This window comes from Sporothrix brasiliensis, assembly GCF_000820605.1.
Source record: "Sporothrix brasiliensis 5110 chromosome Unknown Cont18, whole genome shotgun sequence".
Taxonomy (NCBI): Eukaryota; Fungi; Ascomycota; class Sordariomycetes; order Ophiostomatales; family Ophiostomataceae; genus Sporothrix; species Sporothrix brasiliensis.
In genome coordinates, this window is record NW_024467137.1 from 497765 (window position 1) to 517349 (window position 19585).

At 58.0% G+C, this 19585-nt stretch overlaps 4 protein-coding genes across 4 annotated transcripts; all 4 read left to right on the forward strand.

Moving 5' to 3' along the window:
* Nucleotides 1-750: 750 nt before the first annotated feature.
* On the forward strand, nt 751-3718 carry SPBR_01291 (alpha 1,3-glucosidase; the record flags this gene model as incomplete). The annotated part of the gene is made up of 2 exons (XM_040759602.1): nt 751-826; nt 882-3718. 2 exons carry the CDS (start codon nt 751-753, stop codon nt 3716-3718), a joined length of 2913 nt encoding a protein of 970 aa, XP_040619114.1.
* Nucleotides 3719-6219: 2501 nt separating this feature from the next.
* On the forward strand, nt 6220-11610 carry SPBR_01190 (uncharacterized protein; the record flags this gene model as incomplete). Its single annotated transcript, XM_040759501.1, has 4 exons — nt 6220-7087; nt 7562-10731; nt 10808-11152; nt 11242-11610. 4 exons carry the CDS (start codon nt 6220-6222, stop codon nt 11608-11610), a joined length of 4752 nt encoding a protein of 1583 aa, XP_040619115.1.
* Nucleotides 11611-12498: 888 nt separating this feature from the next.
* Nucleotides 12499-13690, forward strand: SPBR_01807 (ATP dependent DNA ligase domain containing protein; the record flags this gene model as incomplete). The annotated part of the gene is made up of 2 exons (XM_040760117.1): nt 12499-12894; nt 12956-13690. The coding sequence occupies 2 exons, from the start codon at nt 12499-12501 to the stop codon at nt 13688-13690; spliced, it is 1131 nt and encodes a 376-aa protein (XP_040619116.1).
* A 22-nt stretch (nt 13691-13712) lies between these two features.
* Nucleotides 13713-15686, forward strand: SPBR_01480 (uncharacterized protein; the record flags this gene model as incomplete). Its single annotated transcript, XM_040759790.1, has 1 exon — nt 13713-15686. The coding sequence occupies one exon, from the start codon at nt 13713-13715 to the stop codon at nt 15684-15686; it is 1974 nt and encodes a 657-aa protein (XP_040619117.1).
* Between the last annotated feature and the right edge of the window lie 3899 nt (nt 15687-19585).

Below are 19585 nucleotides of genomic sequence, written 5' to 3' on the forward strand. Positions count from 1 at the left end.
GGGGTCGTTTTTGGTGGCAAAATGGAAAGGAGCTGCAGCAACGGTCTAGGGCTCTGGCAGATGTGTAGCAACGGGACCAAAACCGCTCTTCCGATTGGAGAGGAGAGAGCAACGGCGAGAGAGCTGTAAGATGTAGAAAAAGAGCATAAATAAATGAAAATTACCCCTGAAAGACTGAAGTTGAATCGTACGGAGGCAAAAGACAAAAGGCGCTGGGCGAGCTTAGACAAGGACAAAAGCAATTGGGTATCGTAAAAGGAAGAGAACCGAACGTTGCTGAAGATAAGGGAAAGAAGGAAGCAACAGCAAATTCAAATGTCGTCCTGGTCGCTTGTTGACTTTTGGTGTTCATTGAAGAGGCCATCTGGCGATTGGCGATAAGAGCAGATGGCCCCGATACATACATCAAAAGCAGCAGCATGCAACTATCCGCAACATATTTTGTCCAATTGTGGACTAGCGTCACCAGCTCGCATGCCGCCGTCGTTGCCCCCATTCCTTTTTAGGCTTTTGGAAACGGCCAGCTTGAGCTTCCAGCAGCACACAAACAGGACCAGGTCCCTCTTTGTCAACACGGCCATCTGTTGTCGTAGGCGCACTTGCTTGTCCATCTCGAATTTTGGACGGAACGGGGACACGATCTCGAGTCTCATTGACGATTAACAACAACTATTTCCTTTCCCCCCCCCAATCCAACATCCCTTTGCGTCTGCAGACAACTCGTACCTGCCAGCGTGTCGTCTTCTCGACATGCGCTCTTCCGCATTGACATGGGCCTCGAGCCTGTGTCTTCTGTCGGCCCTCACGTCGCTGACATCGCCAGTCTGTATGTTTGATGGGTCTTCGGTGGCACTTCTATACGCATCTGCTAATACCAACAGTGGCCGTCAAGGAACACGACTTCAAGAAGTGCGACCAGTCTGGCTTCTGCAAGCGCAACCGCGCCTACGCCGACACCGCCGCGGCCACCGGGTCGTCGTGGACCTCTCCCTACAACATTCTGCCCGAGTCGGCCTCCGTCAAGGACGGTCAGTTCCAGGCGGTCATCCTCAAGACGATTAACGACAAGGGCGAGACCGTCCGTCTGCCCATCACCGTCTCTTTCACCCAGGCTGGCGTCGCCCGCGTGACTGTCGACGAGGAGCGTCGACAGAACAAGGACATTGAGCTGCGCCACGGCAGCACCGTCCGGAAAGAACGCTACAACGAGGCCGAGGAGCTCGTCATTGTTGGCGGCCTCGAGCTTGACAAGTCGGCCAAGGCCATTGACGAGGACAGCACCGGCAGCACTGTCGTCCAGTACGGCCCCGACGGCCAGTTCGAGGCCCACATCCAGTACAGCCCCTTCAGCGTCGAGTTCAAGCGCGATGGTGCCACGGAGATCAAGTTCAACGACCGGGGCTTGCTCAACATGGAGCACTGGCGCCCCAAGACCGAGCCGCCCGCACCCAAGGAGGGTGAGGAGGCTGTCGCGGCTCCGCCCGAGGAGGACACTTGGTGGGACGAGACCTTTGGCGGCAACACGGACTCCAAGCCACGTGGGCCCGAGAGTGTCGCTCTCGACATTTCTTTCGTGGGCTACAACCACGTCTTTGGCATCCCCTCGCACACGGGCCCCCTTTCGCTCAAGGAGACGCGCGGCGGCGACGGCAACTACGTTGAGCCGTACCGCATGTACAACGCTGACGTCTTCGAGTACATCCTCGACAGCCCCATGACGCTGTACGGCTCCATCCCCTTCATGCAGGCCCACCGCCAGGACTCGACTGTCGGTGTCTTCTGGCTGAACGCGGCCGAGACGTGGGTCGACATCACCAAGGAGAAGGTCAAGGGCAACCCTCTCGCACTGGGCGCGGGCGCCTCCACCGACACCAAGACGCACTGGATCTCCGAGAGCGGTCTGCTGGACGTGTTTGTGTTCCTGGGCCCGACCACGCAGGACATCCTGCAAAAGTACGGCGAGCTCACGGGCTACACGGCGCTGCCCCAGGAGTCCGCCATTGGCTACCACCAGTGCCGCTGGAACTACGTCTCGGACGACGACGTGAAAGACGTCGACCGCAAGATGGACAAGTTCGGCATTCCCTACGACGTGATTTGGCTGGACATCGAGTACACCGACGGGAAAAAGTATTTCACGTGGGACGGCGATAAGTTCAGCGACCCGTCGGGCATGGGCGCCCGTCTGGACGAGCACGGCCGCAAGCTCGTTGTCATCATCGACCCGCATATTAAGAATACTGACGGCTACCCGATAGTGTCGGAGCTCAAGTCCAAGGATCTTGCGGTCAAGAACAAGGACGGCGGCATTTTTGACGGCTGGTGCTGGCCCGGCTCGTCGCACTGGATCGACGCCTTCAACCCTAAGGCGGTGGAGTGGTGGAAGAAGCTCTTCAAGTACGATGCCTTCAAGGGCACGGCCGAGAACACCTTCATCTGGAACGACATGAACGAGCCGTCCGTCTTCAACGGACCCGAGACCACCATGCCCAAGGACAACATGCACCACGGAGGCTGGGAGCACCGCGACGTCCACAACCTCAACGGCATGACCTTCCACAACGCCACCCATCTGGCTCTGCTGTCGCGCAAGCCGGGCGAGTTGCGCCGGCCTTTTGTTCTTACTAGGTCCTTCTTTGCCGGCTCGCAACGTCTGGGTGCCATGTGGACCGGCGACAACCAGGCAGACTGGGGCCACCTGGCTGCCTCGATTCCCATGCTGCTGAGCCAGGGCATTGCTGGCTTTCCCTTTGCCGGTGCCGACGTCGGCGGCTTCTTCGGTAACCCCGACAAGGAGCTCCAGACGCGCTGGTTCCAAGCCGGCGCCTTCTATCCGTTCTTCCGTGGCCACGCGCACATTGACTCGCGCCGCCGCGAGCCGTACCTGGCGGGCGAGCCGTACACGACGATAATCACGTCGGCGCTGCGCCTCCGCTACAGCCTGCTGCCCGTCTACTACACGGCCTTCCACCGCTCGCATGTCACCGGCGAGCCCATCATCAAGCCTCTTTTCTACACGCACCCCAACGTCGAGGCCGGCTTCGACATCGACGACCAGTTCTTTGTCGGCAACACGGGTCTCCTCGTCAAGCCCGTCCTGGCGGAAGGCAGAGACACAGCTGCGGTGTTCATCCCCGACCACGAGGTGTACTACGACTACTTTGACTACTCCGTCGTGCCCACGCAGGCCGGCAAGCGCACCAACATGCCCGCGCCGCTCGACACCATCCCGCTGCTCATGCGCGGCGGCCACATCTTCCCGCGGCGCGACCAGCCCCGCCGCTCCAGCCAGCTCATGAAGTTTGACGACTACACCCTGGTCGTCACGCTGCCGCGCAACGGCGGCCACGCCGAGGGCTCGCTGTACGTCGACGACGGCGACTCGTTCGACTACGAGAAGGGCCAGTACATCCACCAGGCCTTTGTCCTCGACGGCAACACCATTTCGTCGTCCAGTGCCGAGCCCGGGCGCGACGCCGCCAAGGTCAAGCCAGGCGCCTGGCTCGCTGCCATGGCCGACGTCCACGTCGACAAGATTGTCGTCGTGGGCGCGCCCAGCGACTGGGCCGGCCAGACCGAGGTCACCGTGACGTCCGGCGGCAAGGCCTGGACCGCGCCAATCGACTACACGCCTGCCAGCGGTGGCCGCTCGGCGTTTGCCGTGATCCGCCATGTGGGCGCGTCCGTCGGCGCCGACTGGCAAGTGACGGTGGCATAAAGCCGCGGTGGTGGATGCAAAAGCATGTAAATGTAATCATGCAAAAAGGAGACGGAATGGATTGGGCGATGTTGTGCGGTTTTTCATTTTATTTTCTGATATTCAAACACCACGTATACCTAAACTGGTAACGGACATGAATATGATTGTATTGGATTGAGTTTGACCATGTTAATAGGGTGTGCTGGTCGCTCCTTCAATGCACCGTAAAGTGCTGTTGTGGTCGTGACTGCCTCAAAGCTGGCGAATGTCACATGCCGTAGTGATCTGTCGGACGCATCGTTCTTTCCGTCTGTGGTCCAAGTTTTCGATGTCTTCTTGCCAATCAGCCCCTTTTCCAACAATTGGATATTGTCTTCCTTTGCAGAGTCTTTGCATCTTTATTCTGCACCTCGTCAACCTCGCCTATTGAAACACATACCATTCCTGCGCCGCTGCGAAAGCGGAATACAGTCCCAACGAACAAGTATTAACCGACAGTCGTTTGGTCGGCTGACCCATCACGACGGGCACTTCTGGTGGTTCAGTTTAGCCGACCAACAAACCCAACATTAATGTTCTATTTATGCTCCTCTCTTGGCCTCGGATAAGGATGCAGCGGCACGGGAACAACACATGGGAACCGATACGTTGGGATTACCTTCCCCTTGTCATATATTTCCAGTACGCCGGGAATGCCCAGTGAAACATAGGCGTCCTACCACATTTTCTGTTACCGTTGCAGACGAATACTCGGAAAGGAATTGATTCCGCCCTGTGCAAATCCAACTGTCACGATATCGCCCACAACTCCCATAACTAAGATACACGAACCCATTACGTCACTGAAGAGAGCCCAGGATAAAGCTGGCGACAACGAAGAAACACCGCCGAAACACCGTTATCATCGACATGGCGACTCTTGTCTCGCGAGGCGTTTTTCTCATCTGCTCTCGTTGGCCAAGGCGGGCTAAAGCGAAGTGGAAAAAGAGCAGCAGGGCCAACACGACCTGTAACCGCCGCCTCCCACCAACGATCCGCTGCCTGTCAAACTACAGCGTAGTCAACATCGGGCGGGCCAGGCCACCGCGTGGTGCGGAACGCAGCCTAGCGCACGTCGTGACGTGGAGCTTAAATGAGTCCCCAATATTTCTAGGTCCCCAGAAAAAGGCCCCACGGCCGCTGATGGAATATTGATATTCTGCATGCGCCAACCACATCAACTGCAGCTCTCATTTGCTAGAGTTGGTGATGGACGCCACGAGACCGTGCTGGCCTGAGCCAGGCCAGACCACCAACGACCAAGGGTGCACAAAACAGCAAGAAACAATCAAAACATGAACGAAAACGGCTCAGCCGCAAAATAGCGTTTGTTTGGTGAGCAGATTGGCGCGCGAGAGGAGAGAACTGAACGCGAAATGCGGGCTAACGTGATAGGCTAAGCCTTTCCGGATCTACGAGAACAGGGCCTGGCCTCTCGTCCATCGATCTGGCTCCAGGGGCTTCGTCGAATGTGAATGCCACTCGTCGTTAGACTTTGGACCTGCCACGGGTGTCGATTCCTCTGCCACTATGACCGCGCGGAAGGTTCCGGCAGCCATCGTCGTTTCGAGGCGTTCTTTACTGGCCCGACTGAAGTGTTTCCCGCGGGTGCTCGTTCTGCAGCTGTTGAGTGGTCGCTCGCAGACATTCAAGCTTCCTCCACCAAGCCACCTTGCCTTATTGGCACGAGGCGTGTTCGATTTGTCGTGTATTACATGCCCAGAGCTGAACGCGGAACTGAGCCAAAGCTCGCGCAGTTAGACTGCCTACTCTTCGCAAACTATTTTCCTACACATTGCTTTCCTCTCAAGTCTCGTGGCCTTTCGGGAGCTATCGAACGGTCCCTCCCGAACAAGGGAGATCTGTCTTTTCACAGCAACTTCCTCTCACACCCGGTCGATACGACTGCGACCGCGACAGCTACCACCTCACCCACGACCACACTCACACCCGCTGTTGCTCATCCCTCCAATATTGCTTTACGCTTGCTGCCCGAGGCTAGATCTTGGAGGTCAATACTCGCATGCGCTTGTGTGAGCGCGGCTCTGCAAGTGGTGGCTTGGCATCTGAACAGGAAATCTTTCTGGGCGGCCAAGGGGAGCAAATTAGGGGGCAGTGCTTTGCCTGCCTACCCGACAGAGCAAGCTCCAGCCTTCAGCCTTCCGAGATCGCATTCTTGCACTCTCCTCTTTCATCACACCTCCTTCTCCCCCGTGTCGCCTGCGTCTTGCCTCTCCACCCCCTTGTCTGCATTTTCCTGTTTCCCACAGCTTGTGCGCCTGTTGTCCTTTTCAGCTCTGATCCTACCCCCTCACTAGCTCGGGCTGTCTAACCAGTACAAACCTCGAGGACCAGGTTTTCTTCGTCCCTTCCCTCCTGTGCGCGGTCCTTCCGCCTACAGGGTTTGCGCATTTTTGCGCTCTCCCGTCACCTCTGATTCCGTCCCCCATCCCTCGTGTGCCCTCGACCCCGTCCCCATCATGACCTCCCTCCCCGAGGGTTGGGAGTCGGACTACGATGGCTCGAGGTGGTTCTTCCGCTACAAGCCAACGGGCGCCGTGCAGTTCATGTTCCCCAAGCCAGGCGACGAGTTTCCCGAGTACTTTGATAACTTCGGCCCCGTCGCGCAGAGCTATATCCCCACGCCCGAAGAAAGCCTCGAGAGCGACCGCCAGCGGCGCATGTCAGGCTTACCCCCAAGACGGACGGCCAGCACTGCATCCCGAACTGGTGCTGCCAGCAAAGAGCCCACCTCCGCAACACTTGGCCGCAGCGACTTTCTCAACTCATCGTCGTTTGATATGTTTGGTGGCTTTCTAGGCCCAGCTTCTTATACCGACGTGTCTCCCCTCTACGAAGACGAAGAAGACCCGGACCTCAAAGCTGTTGACGACCCCACACAACGAGGCATCGCCGAGGTCGACAGCACACCTGCCAGCACACTCACCACCCCGAACCTAGTCAACAGTATTGCCACAGAAAGTGCAGACACAACAGCTGCTGCTGCTGCTGCTGCCACCACAACCCTGCCACCCAACACCGAGCCGGTCATTATCCACGAGCTCCCGGACGCTCTGGCGCTTGGCGGTCGGCACTACGCCTCCGATCCCGTCGGCAACATCTCGGAGCTGGCCACGGAACAAACACCTCTCGCTGAAGAAGAATCCAACCCACCGCCCGTCGAACTTGACAGTGGGCCCATCCCGCCTGGTCCTGCAGAGCTACCACACGAGCCCATTGTCACGACAGCTGCACCCATCGCGCCACCGCCAGTTGCGGCCACAGCTGCGGAGCCCAACGAGGCAACAACCGCTTCTGCCGAGAAGCCGCCTGCCAGTGACGATACAGGTCGCCAACCTCTTGTAGTTGCCGACCTTGCTATTGCTACTGCCGCCGCTGCGGAGGCGAGAAACAGTCAACGTGACGGCCCCCATCAAGACAAGCCTCACGAGGAACATCGCCGTGCCACCCTTGACACAACACTCACTAGCATACCCCTTTCACTCCAGCCATCGCAGCCGTTTCAGAGCCAGCCTGTGCCAAGACCAGTTGAAGAGCCTCAGTCTCCACCTCAGCCTCAACCACAAACCTCTTCCACTCCTGCTCCCGTTGCTGCCCCTACTTTTCCTGCATCTGCGGCAGAGCCTCCAAAGTTTCCCCCCACAGCAGAACGAGAAGCCAAAGACGCCCCCAACCGTGTGCCCTCTATTCTTCAACCTGCGTCAAACCGTCCGTACATCCCCCAGGCTCTTGTTACTCCGAAACCTGCGGGTGCCATTCTCTCCGACGTTCCTTTGGTGCTACGAGCTGCTGTGCCTCAAGGAACCACACCACCTCCTCAGCCGACTCCAACGCCCGTGGCCAGCGTCTCTGTGCTGCCTGCTCAAGCATCAGCTAGCCAGACAAGTGAAAAGAAGGACATTGTAGGCACAGCACCAGCCCAAGCTACCCAAGAAGGTACCGAAGGAGCTGAATTGGCAACACCCCAGGCTGGAACGAAAGACGTCCAAGACTCACAGCCTGAGTTGATGCCAGCACCGCTCCGCCTGTCTCGCCAAGGTAGCCCGGCGTCGCTTGCTTCTCCTCTATCTATGCCAGCTGTTCCCAACACGCCCAAATCTACCCCAGCCGTGATCAACCAGATTGCACAGGCCCTCGCGCCTAACAACTCCGCTTCCTTTGGTCTTACGGCAGCAAACGAAGCCATTCCAGCTCCGTTACAGCCAAGATCACCACCTCCTCAAGCTTCTACATCTGCTTTCAGCATCCTCTCAACCTCCGAAACCTCATCTTCGATGCTGCCGCCTGCGCCGGCAACTGGAACGTCCGGAGCTGGGCCAGCTTTACCGCCTCCACTTGGTGTGGTCGTCGGATCCGAAAGTGCCCCTTCAAGCAAAGAAATCTCCGCACCGGCGCCCCCAACGGGTACAGATACAGTGGCCCACGTTGTCTCACAGCCGCCGCCTCCCACACCCGTCGTGATGTCTGCCAACTTTGCCAGCACCGCACCGAAACTGATGTCGCCGGTCAACACACCACCTCCCGTTGCCGGCCCCACCCGTGTTCCGAGCGTAAAGGCGCCCCCGAGCGGGCTTGCGTCGATCGCCGAAGCATCGTCGGGCCTCATACTGGCCGCCGAGGAGCATCAAACGCCCCAACCACAGGCACAGCCGCCTGCCGCCGCGCCACCCCAGGTCCAGCTATCGTCTCCGACTTCGACCTTTGCAGCTACACCTTCCGCTACGCCGCCGCCAATCGTAACTGCTACCCAACCGCCCCTTCAGAACCGCATCCAGCGCAAGCCAACTGTGCAACGCAAAGCTGTTGGTGGAGGCTCGGGGGACGCATCGCCTCGGTCTGCGAGCGCTCAATCGCCACAACTTACTGCCTCGGCCGTCCCCGGTACCTCCTCGGGCCCTGGTCCCGGCCCAGGTCCAACAATTCTCCCTCACCGCATGTCCGTCTCGTCCGTCTCAAACCAACAATGGGGAGTTGCCGTCGACCAGCTCGGCCAGCAACCCATCCAGCCCATCCAGTCCATTGCCTTGCAACAATCTCCTGCGTCGGCCCCAGCGCAGCCTGCCTCCTTCACGGCTGATCAGCAGCGCGTGCACACGCCCGCCCAAAGCATTCACAGTGTCCATAGCGTCCCGAGCCAGAGCAGCCCCCAACAAACGCACCAGTCGCCGGCCCTGTCCGTCAATTCGATGCACCGCAACTCGGTGGCTGGCTCGGTTACGACACCATCTCCATCCGCCCAGCAAACGCAGCCAGTGCCCCAGCGCATGTCCATGTATGCTGCTCCAGGTCAAATACCGTCACCAATGGCTGGTGTGGCCCAGCCTGCCCTGGCTGGCTACAACCCTCAAGCATTCCACCCGCCAGTCCAGCCTCTCCAAGCCGTGCAGCAGCCACAGTCGCTGCCACAGTCGCAGCCCGGGCAGTCAGGGGTTGCTTCCCAGGCTTTCCCTGGCGCACTCCAACAATTCCAGCCAGTACCGGGTACGAACCCCGGCCAGCAGGCCCATCCGGCGCACCGCATGTCCCTTCCTGGCCAGCTGCCAAGCCAGCAGACACAGCAGCCTTTCTTTCCTGGCCCACCTCTGGCCATGGGCGGCATACCACCTCCGCTGCCAAACCGTTTCGCGACACCACAACAAACGGGACAGCAAGGCCAGATACCACATCCTGCCCAGGCACCGGTTCCGGCTGCGGCTCCAGGCGCCCAAGTGACACTAAGTACAGCGGGTATACCGCTTGCAGCTGGCACCCAGAACCCGCAGCCTCCCCCTCTGCACCACAGCCAGACGGCACCGGCGGCTGTTCCTCAAGTGCACTCTCAGCTGCCTCAGCAAGTACAGCAGCCGCAGCATACCCTGTCGCCCGGGTTTACGCACCCACAACATGCCCAGACCATGCCTCTGCCGGGACAACAAGTACCCGGCCAGCCTCAGCCTGCCCAACCTCAACAACCCGCTCAGCAGCTGTTTGTTATGGGTCCCAATGGTGTGCTTGTTCCGTACCAGCCGCAGGCACAGCAGCAGTTTGCTACGGCTCCTGGTCAGGCCCCGGGACAAGTACACACGGCGCCGGCGCCGGGCCCGGCGTACCGCCCATTTGCTGCACCCCCAACCGCGCCTACTGGTACAGCGCCTCAGCGTGGCCAAATGACAGTGGGCACGGCTCCAAACCGACCGGGTGCTGTTGCCTCACCGTCACCCACCACCAACAACGCTAACAGCGGTGGCAGCGGCAGCGGCCTTTTCTCCAAATTGATGAAGAACCCGGCCGTCAAGCGCACTGCGTTTGCCATTGGCGGCGCGCTGGTTGGTGAGAGCATCGGCATGTCGGGCGCCGCCGGCGCCCGCATCGGCACCACTGCCTACTCGACGCACCAGCAGTACAAGCGTCAGTCGTCCCAGCAGGACGCCATGCAACAGGCCGTGCAAAAAGCGCAGGCCGACGCAGCCGAAGCCCAGCGCCAGGCGCAGATCCAGATCCAGCAGGCCAAGCAGCAAGCCGAAGCGCAAATCTACGCGGCGCGGCAGATGGCCGCCACAGGCGCCCCCCCGCCACTGCACACAACACACACGGCGCCCGGCCAGATGCAGCACGGTGTCCCGCCGGGTGGTACGCCCTCTCAGGCCGCACCAGTGACACCGCAACAGCCATACATTCCCGGCCAGCCCGTGGCGTCTGTCCAACCCGCCCCCAGTCAAGCCGCGCCCGGTCAGGCAGCTCCCGGCCAACAGGTGCCAGGGCAGCCTTTACCAGGCCAGGCCGGTCGGCCGCCTATGCCTACGAGTTTCTCAGCGCCTCCGGGACAAGTTCCGCACGCTGCGGCACCCGGTATGCCTGCGCAGACGCCTCCTGGGTTTGCCCCCGGTGGTGCTCCGCCCGGTATGCGCGCTGTGCCAGTTGCGGCACCTGGTGCGGCTCCCGGTGCTACTCCCGGCGCTGTTCCTGGCGCTGCTCCTGGTATTGCATCCGGCGTCCAACCAGGTGTAGTTTCTAGCGCCTCACCTGGCACCTCTCCTGCAGCCTCTCCTGCTTCCGGGACAAGTTCAGTTCCTGGAGTGGTCCCTGGAGCTGTCCCTGGGGCTGCTCCGGGGGCTACTCGTGTTGTTGTTCCTGGTGCCCCTCCTGGTACCGTTCCAGCGGCTACTTCTGTTGGACCTCAACCATACATTCCTGGTACTACAGCCCCAGCTGCCCAATTTCAATCTCAGGGCGACCGAGCGGCTGGCCGTGGTGGCCCCCCAGGTGCTGGCCGTGGTGCCTCAGGTGCTGGCCGTGGTGCCCCAGGTGCTGGCCGCGGTGCGCCCAGTGCTGGCCGTGGCTACGGTACAGCACCTGGCGCCGGTCGTGGCTATGGTCCCGGTGTCTCGGCAGGTCGTGGCGGTGGCGCTGTGGGTGTGAGCGCAGGCCGTGGTACCGGTGCACCGACCCCTGGCGAAGCACTGGCCAATACGGTCATCAACTCGCTCCTGCAAACTCATCAGTATAACCAGCAAGCAAACAACCCGTACGAGGCGATCCTGCAGCAGCAGCAGCAGCAGTCCAACCAATTTATGAATATATTGCAGCAATCGCAAGCCCAGACGAACAACAATTTCATGAACATTCTGCAGCAGCAAACGCAGAACCAGCCGACGTTTTTGCTGCCAACAACCACGCCTGCCGTACCTGTGTTTGATATAAACTCGAACACACAGATCAACATTGACGTCAACAACACAAGCGGTGTCGGCGGCTGGGGCGACTCGGTCAACTACTCAGGGGACGACTGGGGCGCCGACACGGGTGACGCAGGCGCCGACACGGGCGCTGACTTTGGAGGTGATTTCGGCGACACTGGCGGTGACTTCTGACAGGAGACATATGAGGCAGCTGTCTTTTGATCTGATCTATGTTGTTATTTTGTTTTTATCATGTCTTTATTACTTTGCTTGGATTTTTGTCTCCATTTCATTTGTGCAGCGTTTTCTGCATCCTGTTTGCTTTTGGCATATTCATTTGATTCCCAGCTCATCGAGCCTGTCGCTGTCCATTATGAAACTCAATTATATTTTGCAATAATAGTCTTTCCGCCACAATATACGATGTACGGCGTCTCCAACTTTATCCGTGTCCCGTCGATGCGATTGCCTATTTGAGATGGTTGCATCGCCAAATCGCCGATTCTGCCTAATAGAATCCGCTGCGACGACCTCACGTGAACCCGTGCCACATGCGCGATCCACATCAGTCGATCCTGCAGTTTTGGTGTCTCCCATAGCGCGTCCAGCGCGTGCCCTAAAGTGGCACTTTCCCAAGCTACCAACGACATAAAGGCTACACAGGGCCCAATCGTGGGGCTTCACAAAATGGCCGAAAATGGCCGTTTCCGGCAAAAGGGGGAGTGGCATCTGGTTTTTGTCCCACTCAACAGTCACATTGTTGCCTGCGAGGCAGTGCTGCATCAAAGGGAGACGAGACAACAACGACTTGGCCACGTCGCACGTGCACGGGGTAAAAGGATCAAAGGGAACCCATTGCGTCTTTGTCTGCCATCTTTACGGCGTACATAAATCGAGCCTCCCTTCCAACTTTGGTTGTCTTGGAAACATCATCAGATTCTCTTTTGCATCACTTTTCCATCTGACCTTGCGTACTTTTGACACCCGTCTACCTTTCTACGTCCGTCCTCACATCGACATGCGAGAAGACGCATCGGCATCTCGGCCTCCCTTTCCTTTGTCTATCTCGACCCTCCCACCATGCCCTTCCTCTTCAGCCATGTCTGTGACCTCTTCCAGCAGGTCGCTGAGCTCCCAGCGGCTGATCGAAGTCGACCTCGGTCAGTCAACCTGGTCGTCCAATCTTGGTTTGCAGAGCACAGGAAGGAGGTCGATGCGTTGATCGTCGAACGACCAACGTCCTCCGCGGCCGGCTCATCAGGTGCCGCCGCCCTCCTCTCCACCCTCCTGCCCGATCGCCGCACCGACCGCGTCTATGCCCTGCAGGCCCGCGGCCTCCAGCGCATCCTCATCCGCGCTCTTGGTCTCGGCCACTCTCGCGTCCCTGAACTCTCTCGCTGGATGCGCCCCTGCGACCATGCCACCACGGGACCCGTGGACCTTGCCGACTGCGTCGAGGCCATCCTCCAGCGGACAGTACGTCCAAACTCACCCGTCCTTCATCCGGTCTGTTGCTCGATCGTCCGCTAACCGCCAGCCCAATCCCACGCCCAATGTACCCGTCACCGTCGAGGAGATCGACGCCACTCTGCACGGCGTCGCTGCACGCTGTCGGTTCAGTGCACCGGCTGTTCGGGGGCGACATAGGGCGAGCCCGTCGAAGAACGACTTTATTGCGCCTCCGCCGACGCAAGATGCCCTCGCCCGTCTGTACCAGCGCCTCGACCCATGCGGCGCCAAGTGGCTGACACGCCTGATTCTCAAAGACCTGAGGCCGGCTGTGTTCGACGGGGCGGTCGTGGCGCGTGCCTTCCACCAGTCCCTGCCGCAGGCTCTGCAAGTCTATGCGGATCTTGAGGCGGCGGTCCTGTCTTTATCTGGTGACAATGACATTGTCCGCCCCCGCCTCGGCGTCAAGGTCGGCCGCCAGCAATGGGCCAAAGGCCGCAGCGTCCAGCACTGCATCGCCATGGGCGGTCCGCAGCGGATGAGCTGTGAGCACAAGATGGACGGCGAGTACGTGCAGGTGCATGTCAACCTCGTCAACGGACCGGACCACAAAGACTGTCTTCAACTCTTTTCGAAAAGTGGCAAGGACAGCACATGGGACCGCGTGAACCTGCACAGTGCCATCCGCGAGTCGCTGCGCCTCGGGCAGCCTGACTGTCCGATCACCAAAGGGTGCATCCTCGAGGGCGAAATGCTAGCCTACGACGAGAAGGCGAGTCGCCTGCGGACGCCCGTCAATGCTGGTTGGAATTTGCGTTGCTAACATGGTGTAGGCCGCCAAAATCATGGACTTTGATGCCATCCGCAAGCACGTCAACCGCAGCGGATCGCGCCTCTACTGCGACCCGCGCGCCGACACCCAGGACCACGAGCACCTGATGATTGTCTACTACGACGTCATGCTTGTTGACGACGAGTCGTTGCTGAGCACCAGCCGAGAGGACCGCTTTCGCCGTTTGGAGGAGCTGGTCACATGCCGCCCGGGCTATGCCGAGCTTGTCAAGCGCGAGATCCTTGACTTTCGCGCCCGCACGGCACCGGCCCAGCTGCGCCGCGCCTTTGCACGATGCATCACAGCCCATCTCGAAGGGCTTGTCCTGAAGCCGTTGAAAGATCCGTACTTTGACCTCAAGGGCCCGGGCTCAGGAACTACCTCGTCCACCACTCTCGAGTGGCCGCACCTTGCCTCCTACGTCATCAAACTCAAAAGGGGCTACATTGGCGGCTTCGGCGAGGTCGGCGACTTTGCTATTGTCGGTGCCCGCTACGATGCCTGCAAAGCGCGTGAGTACCCTTCCGACCTGCCAGGGCTCAAGTGGACGCACTTTTTCATTGGGTGCCAGGAGACGCCCAAGGCCGGCCAGACCCGACCGCGCTTTGTCGTCACCAACGTTGTGACTCTCACGCCGGCCCAGATGACTACCTTTTTACGTCACTGCCGGCCGCACGTCGTTCCCGTGCCACGCAGAACCGACGGACGAAAGACACGAAACACAAGACATGTCAAGTCTACGCCCGGCGCCGATGGTGGCCACCAGGACACATGTCCTTTTGACCTCGCTCCTCTCGAGCCCGGTCTGGACGACAGCAAAGGTGGCCCCACCGACCTCTTTGCCGACCCGCCCGTCGTCGACATTCGCTGCTTTTCCTTTCACCGCCCAGGCTACGGCCGCTTCTGGAGCCCGCGGTTTCCCAGCGTCGTCAAGTTCCACTTTGACCGCACGTGGGCCGACACGCTACCGTTTGACGACCTACAAACCATGGCCGTCGAGGCCGAGGCGCGCACGGCTGTGTACGACGACGACTTTTTTGATGGGCCGGATAGTGGCGGCGGCAGCGGCGGGCCTGGTCCGGACGCGTACGATGCCTCCCAGCACGCCCATTGGGTCGCGCAGCTGAAGCGTGCCGACAAGGGCGGCATCGCCATGGATGCCGAAACGAGCCAGTCGCAGTCGCAGTCGCAGTCGCCTTCGCAATCGACGACCCGCAGCCAGTCGTCATCAGGATCGACACAACGGACCCAGTCAGTCACGAGCCAGCCGCCGCTGTCGGCTGGTCTTGGGATGCCTCTGATTGACATTGTGGAAGAAGCAGAGGCAGAGGAGGCGGACAAGGACCTCTGCAAACAAAGCCAGTTGTCCATTGTCACGGTGAAGACATACGACGAAAGATACGACAAGTACGAGAAGGCGAAGCTGGCGAAGGCGAAGCTGATGAAACCGAACCTTGCCGTGCCCGTCATTGACCTGACGGGCGACAGCCAGGAAACGGAGGTGGCAGAGGAGGCGGAAAGGCCCGTAGCTTCGGTTGAGGAAAGTACGGTCAAAGAAAGTACTGTCGAAAAAGAAACAGCTGTTGGCAAAAGAGAGATCTTGCCTGACGATCCCTCGCCGCCAAGGACACCCAAGCGGAGGGCAACGTCGCTTCCCGTCATAAGAACGTCGCCCATGACACCCAAAACTCCGCCGCGCGTTTCCAACTCCCCACTGCCGCCCGCCTCGTGCTCGCCCATCGACTTTGTCTCCAGTCTGACCGCGCCGTCGACGACCGACGGCAGTCAGGCGTCTGGCAGCCACGAGAGCCAAAGCAGTTTGGACAGTTTGGACAGTCAGGACAGTTTGGAGAAGAACACGCACAGGACGAAAAGTCTCCCTGGCGACACGCCCAGCCGGAAACGATTGCGAGCCTGGGACGCCGCCAACCTCGACCTCTGCCCCGTTTCGCCGCCGCAGCTCAAGCGGGCGCGGAGTGGGCTGTGACGATTCACAAGAACATCGTTCGAGGGAGCATGTATGTTGTATGTCGTACTGTCGAACACGCGATGGACATTGGATGAAACAAAGAAACAAAAAGCATCAATGCGTTTTGTTTTAGGATCGACATAGTTCCGTTTGTTGCACGGAATACGAACCAGGACTAAATGCCTGCCCCCTTATTCGCGCTTAATGTTGGGGAGAAAGGGGAAATGTCGTCCCAACTTCTTGGTTACCATTTTGGGTGTGTTGGTGTTTCAGTTTTTCGTGTGGGAAAAAAAAGGCGCTTTCAACCGGGCCGTGCACGATGAGAGTGGACAAGAAGAGAGAGACAGACAGAGGGTGACAAGAGATATACCCATACCTGCAAATGAAAAGTAGTGGTGTTGTTGACTTAATCGATCCCCCTTCAAACACGACGCTTTGCCTGATCTGGCGATGCATTCGTTGGTGATCTTTGCGTAGCCGTTACAGTCGAAGGAAGACGTTGTATGCATCAGGGGAACCGACGGTGCGTCAGTGCCAAATCATGTCGGGGCATGCGGAGGAAAAGCAACATCTCGACCCCCTTTCTTTTGTCCGATGTAGCTCTCGGATAATAGTCAAGACGTGAGGGAGAATCTGACCTGACACCTCAACGTCCACTGCAGGATCAAACGGTCGTGATGCGCTCGGCGTCACGGCTAAGATGTCGGCAGCAAACGTGCAGGCCAGCGACGCTCAATTTCGGCCCAGGGCACCGCCATCCTCGTGTCCAGTGTTGGATCGCGTTTGTCGTAAAGTCAACAGGCTCCTTCAGGAGGATTCTTGTCTACCATTGTCAGGGTCTTGCTGTCTTTAGCCTGTTGTACAGAGCAGAAGCCCCCCAGCCCCCTTCCTCCCAGCGCTCCTAAATCCCAAAATGCAACGACGAGCTAACAATATTTGAAGATGTAATTCGTAGCGGACGGGTAAGCCCTAGCGAGGTCGCCAAACCAAGCCCGAGACCTTTGCCCACGGGGACAATGGAAGAGACGACAGTTGAACCGAGGACGAAGGATGAAGGGTGAGAAATGTGGCGAGACATCATGTCCAAGCAATGAGGATGCAGAATGTAGGCGCAGGCACGACGTACTACGTCGTAGACGCAATGCGATCGTAGAGAGGATCTGTGGGATCAACAGCACCGGCTCATCGGATTTCTGAAGTATGGGGTTATCTAGGAAAATGTGTGGCCCCCCGAGCCCCCTTTACGCCGTCTGGCCGTATTACAGCCGCAGCCTGTTGGATGTCGCTTGTTTGGGCTTTCTGCTTCAGGCAATGATGCGCTGGATTGGCTGGCAGGCCGAGGCCGCAGGGCTCCTGTGCGTCTGTGAAGCGCTCTCAGGCGCTGTTCCTCACACAACCCTTCTCGCCTCCCAATCCCATGGATCGAAATTGTCGGGAAGAAGCAACATCAGTCTCTGCTGCTCCCTTCCTGTTCAGTTCAGGATCGACACAGCGAGCATCTTCTCGTCAGCTCGGCCACGGACTCTCGGAGTGTTCCGTGAGCTGCGCATTTGGAATAAGATGTCATTCTGTCATAAGAAAATCGACAATGCACCTGCGACGATCCTCGCATGACAGGCGACGCTTCCGGAAATGTGCGCAAAGCCTTGCGGAGTACGCTATACATTTGTCTTCAAGACGAGAAAACAGCAAAGAGGAGACAACAAATAGCTTTCGGCCTAAAGTACCCTGCGCTGTTGTTCCCTTCAGGGGGACCGTTTTTGAGAAAAAACGTTGTGGAAAGACGAGGAGTTTGTTTCGAAGATCAAACATCAAACAACGGCGTGGACCGTGTAGTGAAGGCGGCCCCTGTCCGAGCTCCGAGATACTTCATTGCTGCCCAATGCAAGTATACTCTATTGAGTGCCTGGAGACATGACCTGTGTTCTCCGTCTTTTGTTGTTGCTTTCTTTGGCCGTCTTTGGCCGTGCATTGTTCAGCCGGGGCCTCGTCCGCCCGAGTGATTCACGAAAACGGTCGGAAACGAAACGAAGGATGCTATCTGCTAGACAATGAGCATCGTCTGAAGGGTCTGTTGTATTGCTAATCCAAAGCGGCATCACCTGCACGACGTACTCCGTACAAGTACCGAGTATCGCTCGATACAGTACATCGTACGTCGCACCTCTCAAAGAAAACGCGCAACGTCGATGATATTGACTCTCGTAGTGACTGCAACCCCAAAGGAAGACATCTGGTTCTCGCCAGAAATCAATATTGTGACATCTCATTTTGAGCTGCATGAGCATCCCTGTAGAGTCCCCTTTGCACCTTCTCTCTCGCGCAATGTGACCCACACCAAAGCGCCTGCTTGTTTTATTTTTGGGAAGGAAGAGAAAGAAGGAAAGAACCCGATGCAGTTCAAAGCTAACAAAGGAAGGACCATCCTCATGACCTGAGAGAGTCGCTCTTGCCCTCCACGCGCGGCCGCGGAACGTTGCCTGGGTGTCCACCGGCCGGTGGCGCATCAGAGATTGCACCAGACCGCAGTTCAAAAAAAGAAAAATAATTCAATAACAGCCCGTATTATTGCTAGGGATTCTGGTTCGTTCGGGGGCATAACATGTATTTCTTTTTCTGTCTCCCAAATGTAAAAGACGCAACACCGTATTGGCTGAGACACTATTGACTAAAATGGAAAGAGCGAACAGCGTCACAAAGACAGAAGGGGCATTCGACGCAAATCGTTCTTACCTCATTCATTTCTTATTGGCGAGCCCCTTTTGTAAGATGCTTCGTATTTACTTTTCTTTTTCCAATTCATCGGTCCTCCTACTGTCTGCCAGCTTGTCTCTTCTGACCTCCGTTTCCTACCGGCCCCCAATTCAGCGCCATGGCCCATCCCCAGAGACATACGCCCATGCGCACGGAACGCTGCTACCGTTCAGCAGCCACCCAAGGTTTCCGTAATGAGATGGCGCACCCACTTTCGGTGGTGTCTCTGTGTTTCTTTTGCTTTTCTGTGCTCTTTGCGGCGTATCTCCCGTGTCGACCTCCGTTTTGGCCGCCCTCAATGCGTGCATCATCCATCGACGACGTACGGTAGAAGTCAATACAATCTCCCAGCCCAAGCGAGAGTCGGCAACAGAGTGGCCAATCCGGCAAATGTGGCGGAACGTTGGCATACTCAGCTACGGCATTGACATTCACAAACGGGAATGCAGACCACTGGAGACGACCAGATACATTTGAGTCTTTTGCGCCGTCTGGATCAGTCCTGGATGGAGCGTTATCACTGCTCAACAACTTAACAAGCTGCCCACCGTCCGGAAGAACGAAGAACTGGGGACCAACAGCACGGCACAGTTTCAAAAGACCATATCGCGCTTGTTCAGGCATCCGACAAAGTTCGATCTGTTGGTGTTCGGTGCAACAAGTCCTGTCCATTTGGTGCTCGTTGGTTGAGAATGGCTCATGGGCCGCCTTGCATGCGAGTACATGCAAGGACTGCACCAGGTGCACAACACACACCGCATTCGTCTCGTGGAGTCACTTGTCCTGCCCGAGTCAACAGTGGGCCATAAACGCCTCCTGTGCACTTTTTTACCCGTCACCATCATTGAGCATCTGCATAGACACCTGCGTGCTTCCTGAAGGGAAATACGGTCCGCTAGCACAAAAAAAAAACAAAAAAAACAATATGGTCTACGCACGGGACATCCGCTGTTGGGAACATCTTTGGCAATCCGAAAAACAAGACACTGCAAAACGCAGTTGCACAAGCTGATCGTCCGCTCTGACATGCTCGATACGGTGGCACACCACACCGTCCTTCGTCCACGGTCCTTAGTCCATGCACAAGTGCGACGTACCCCGTTCTGCATACCACGTTTCTGTGAGGTTGCAAACAACGAGAGGAACGACAGTACGACGTTCTT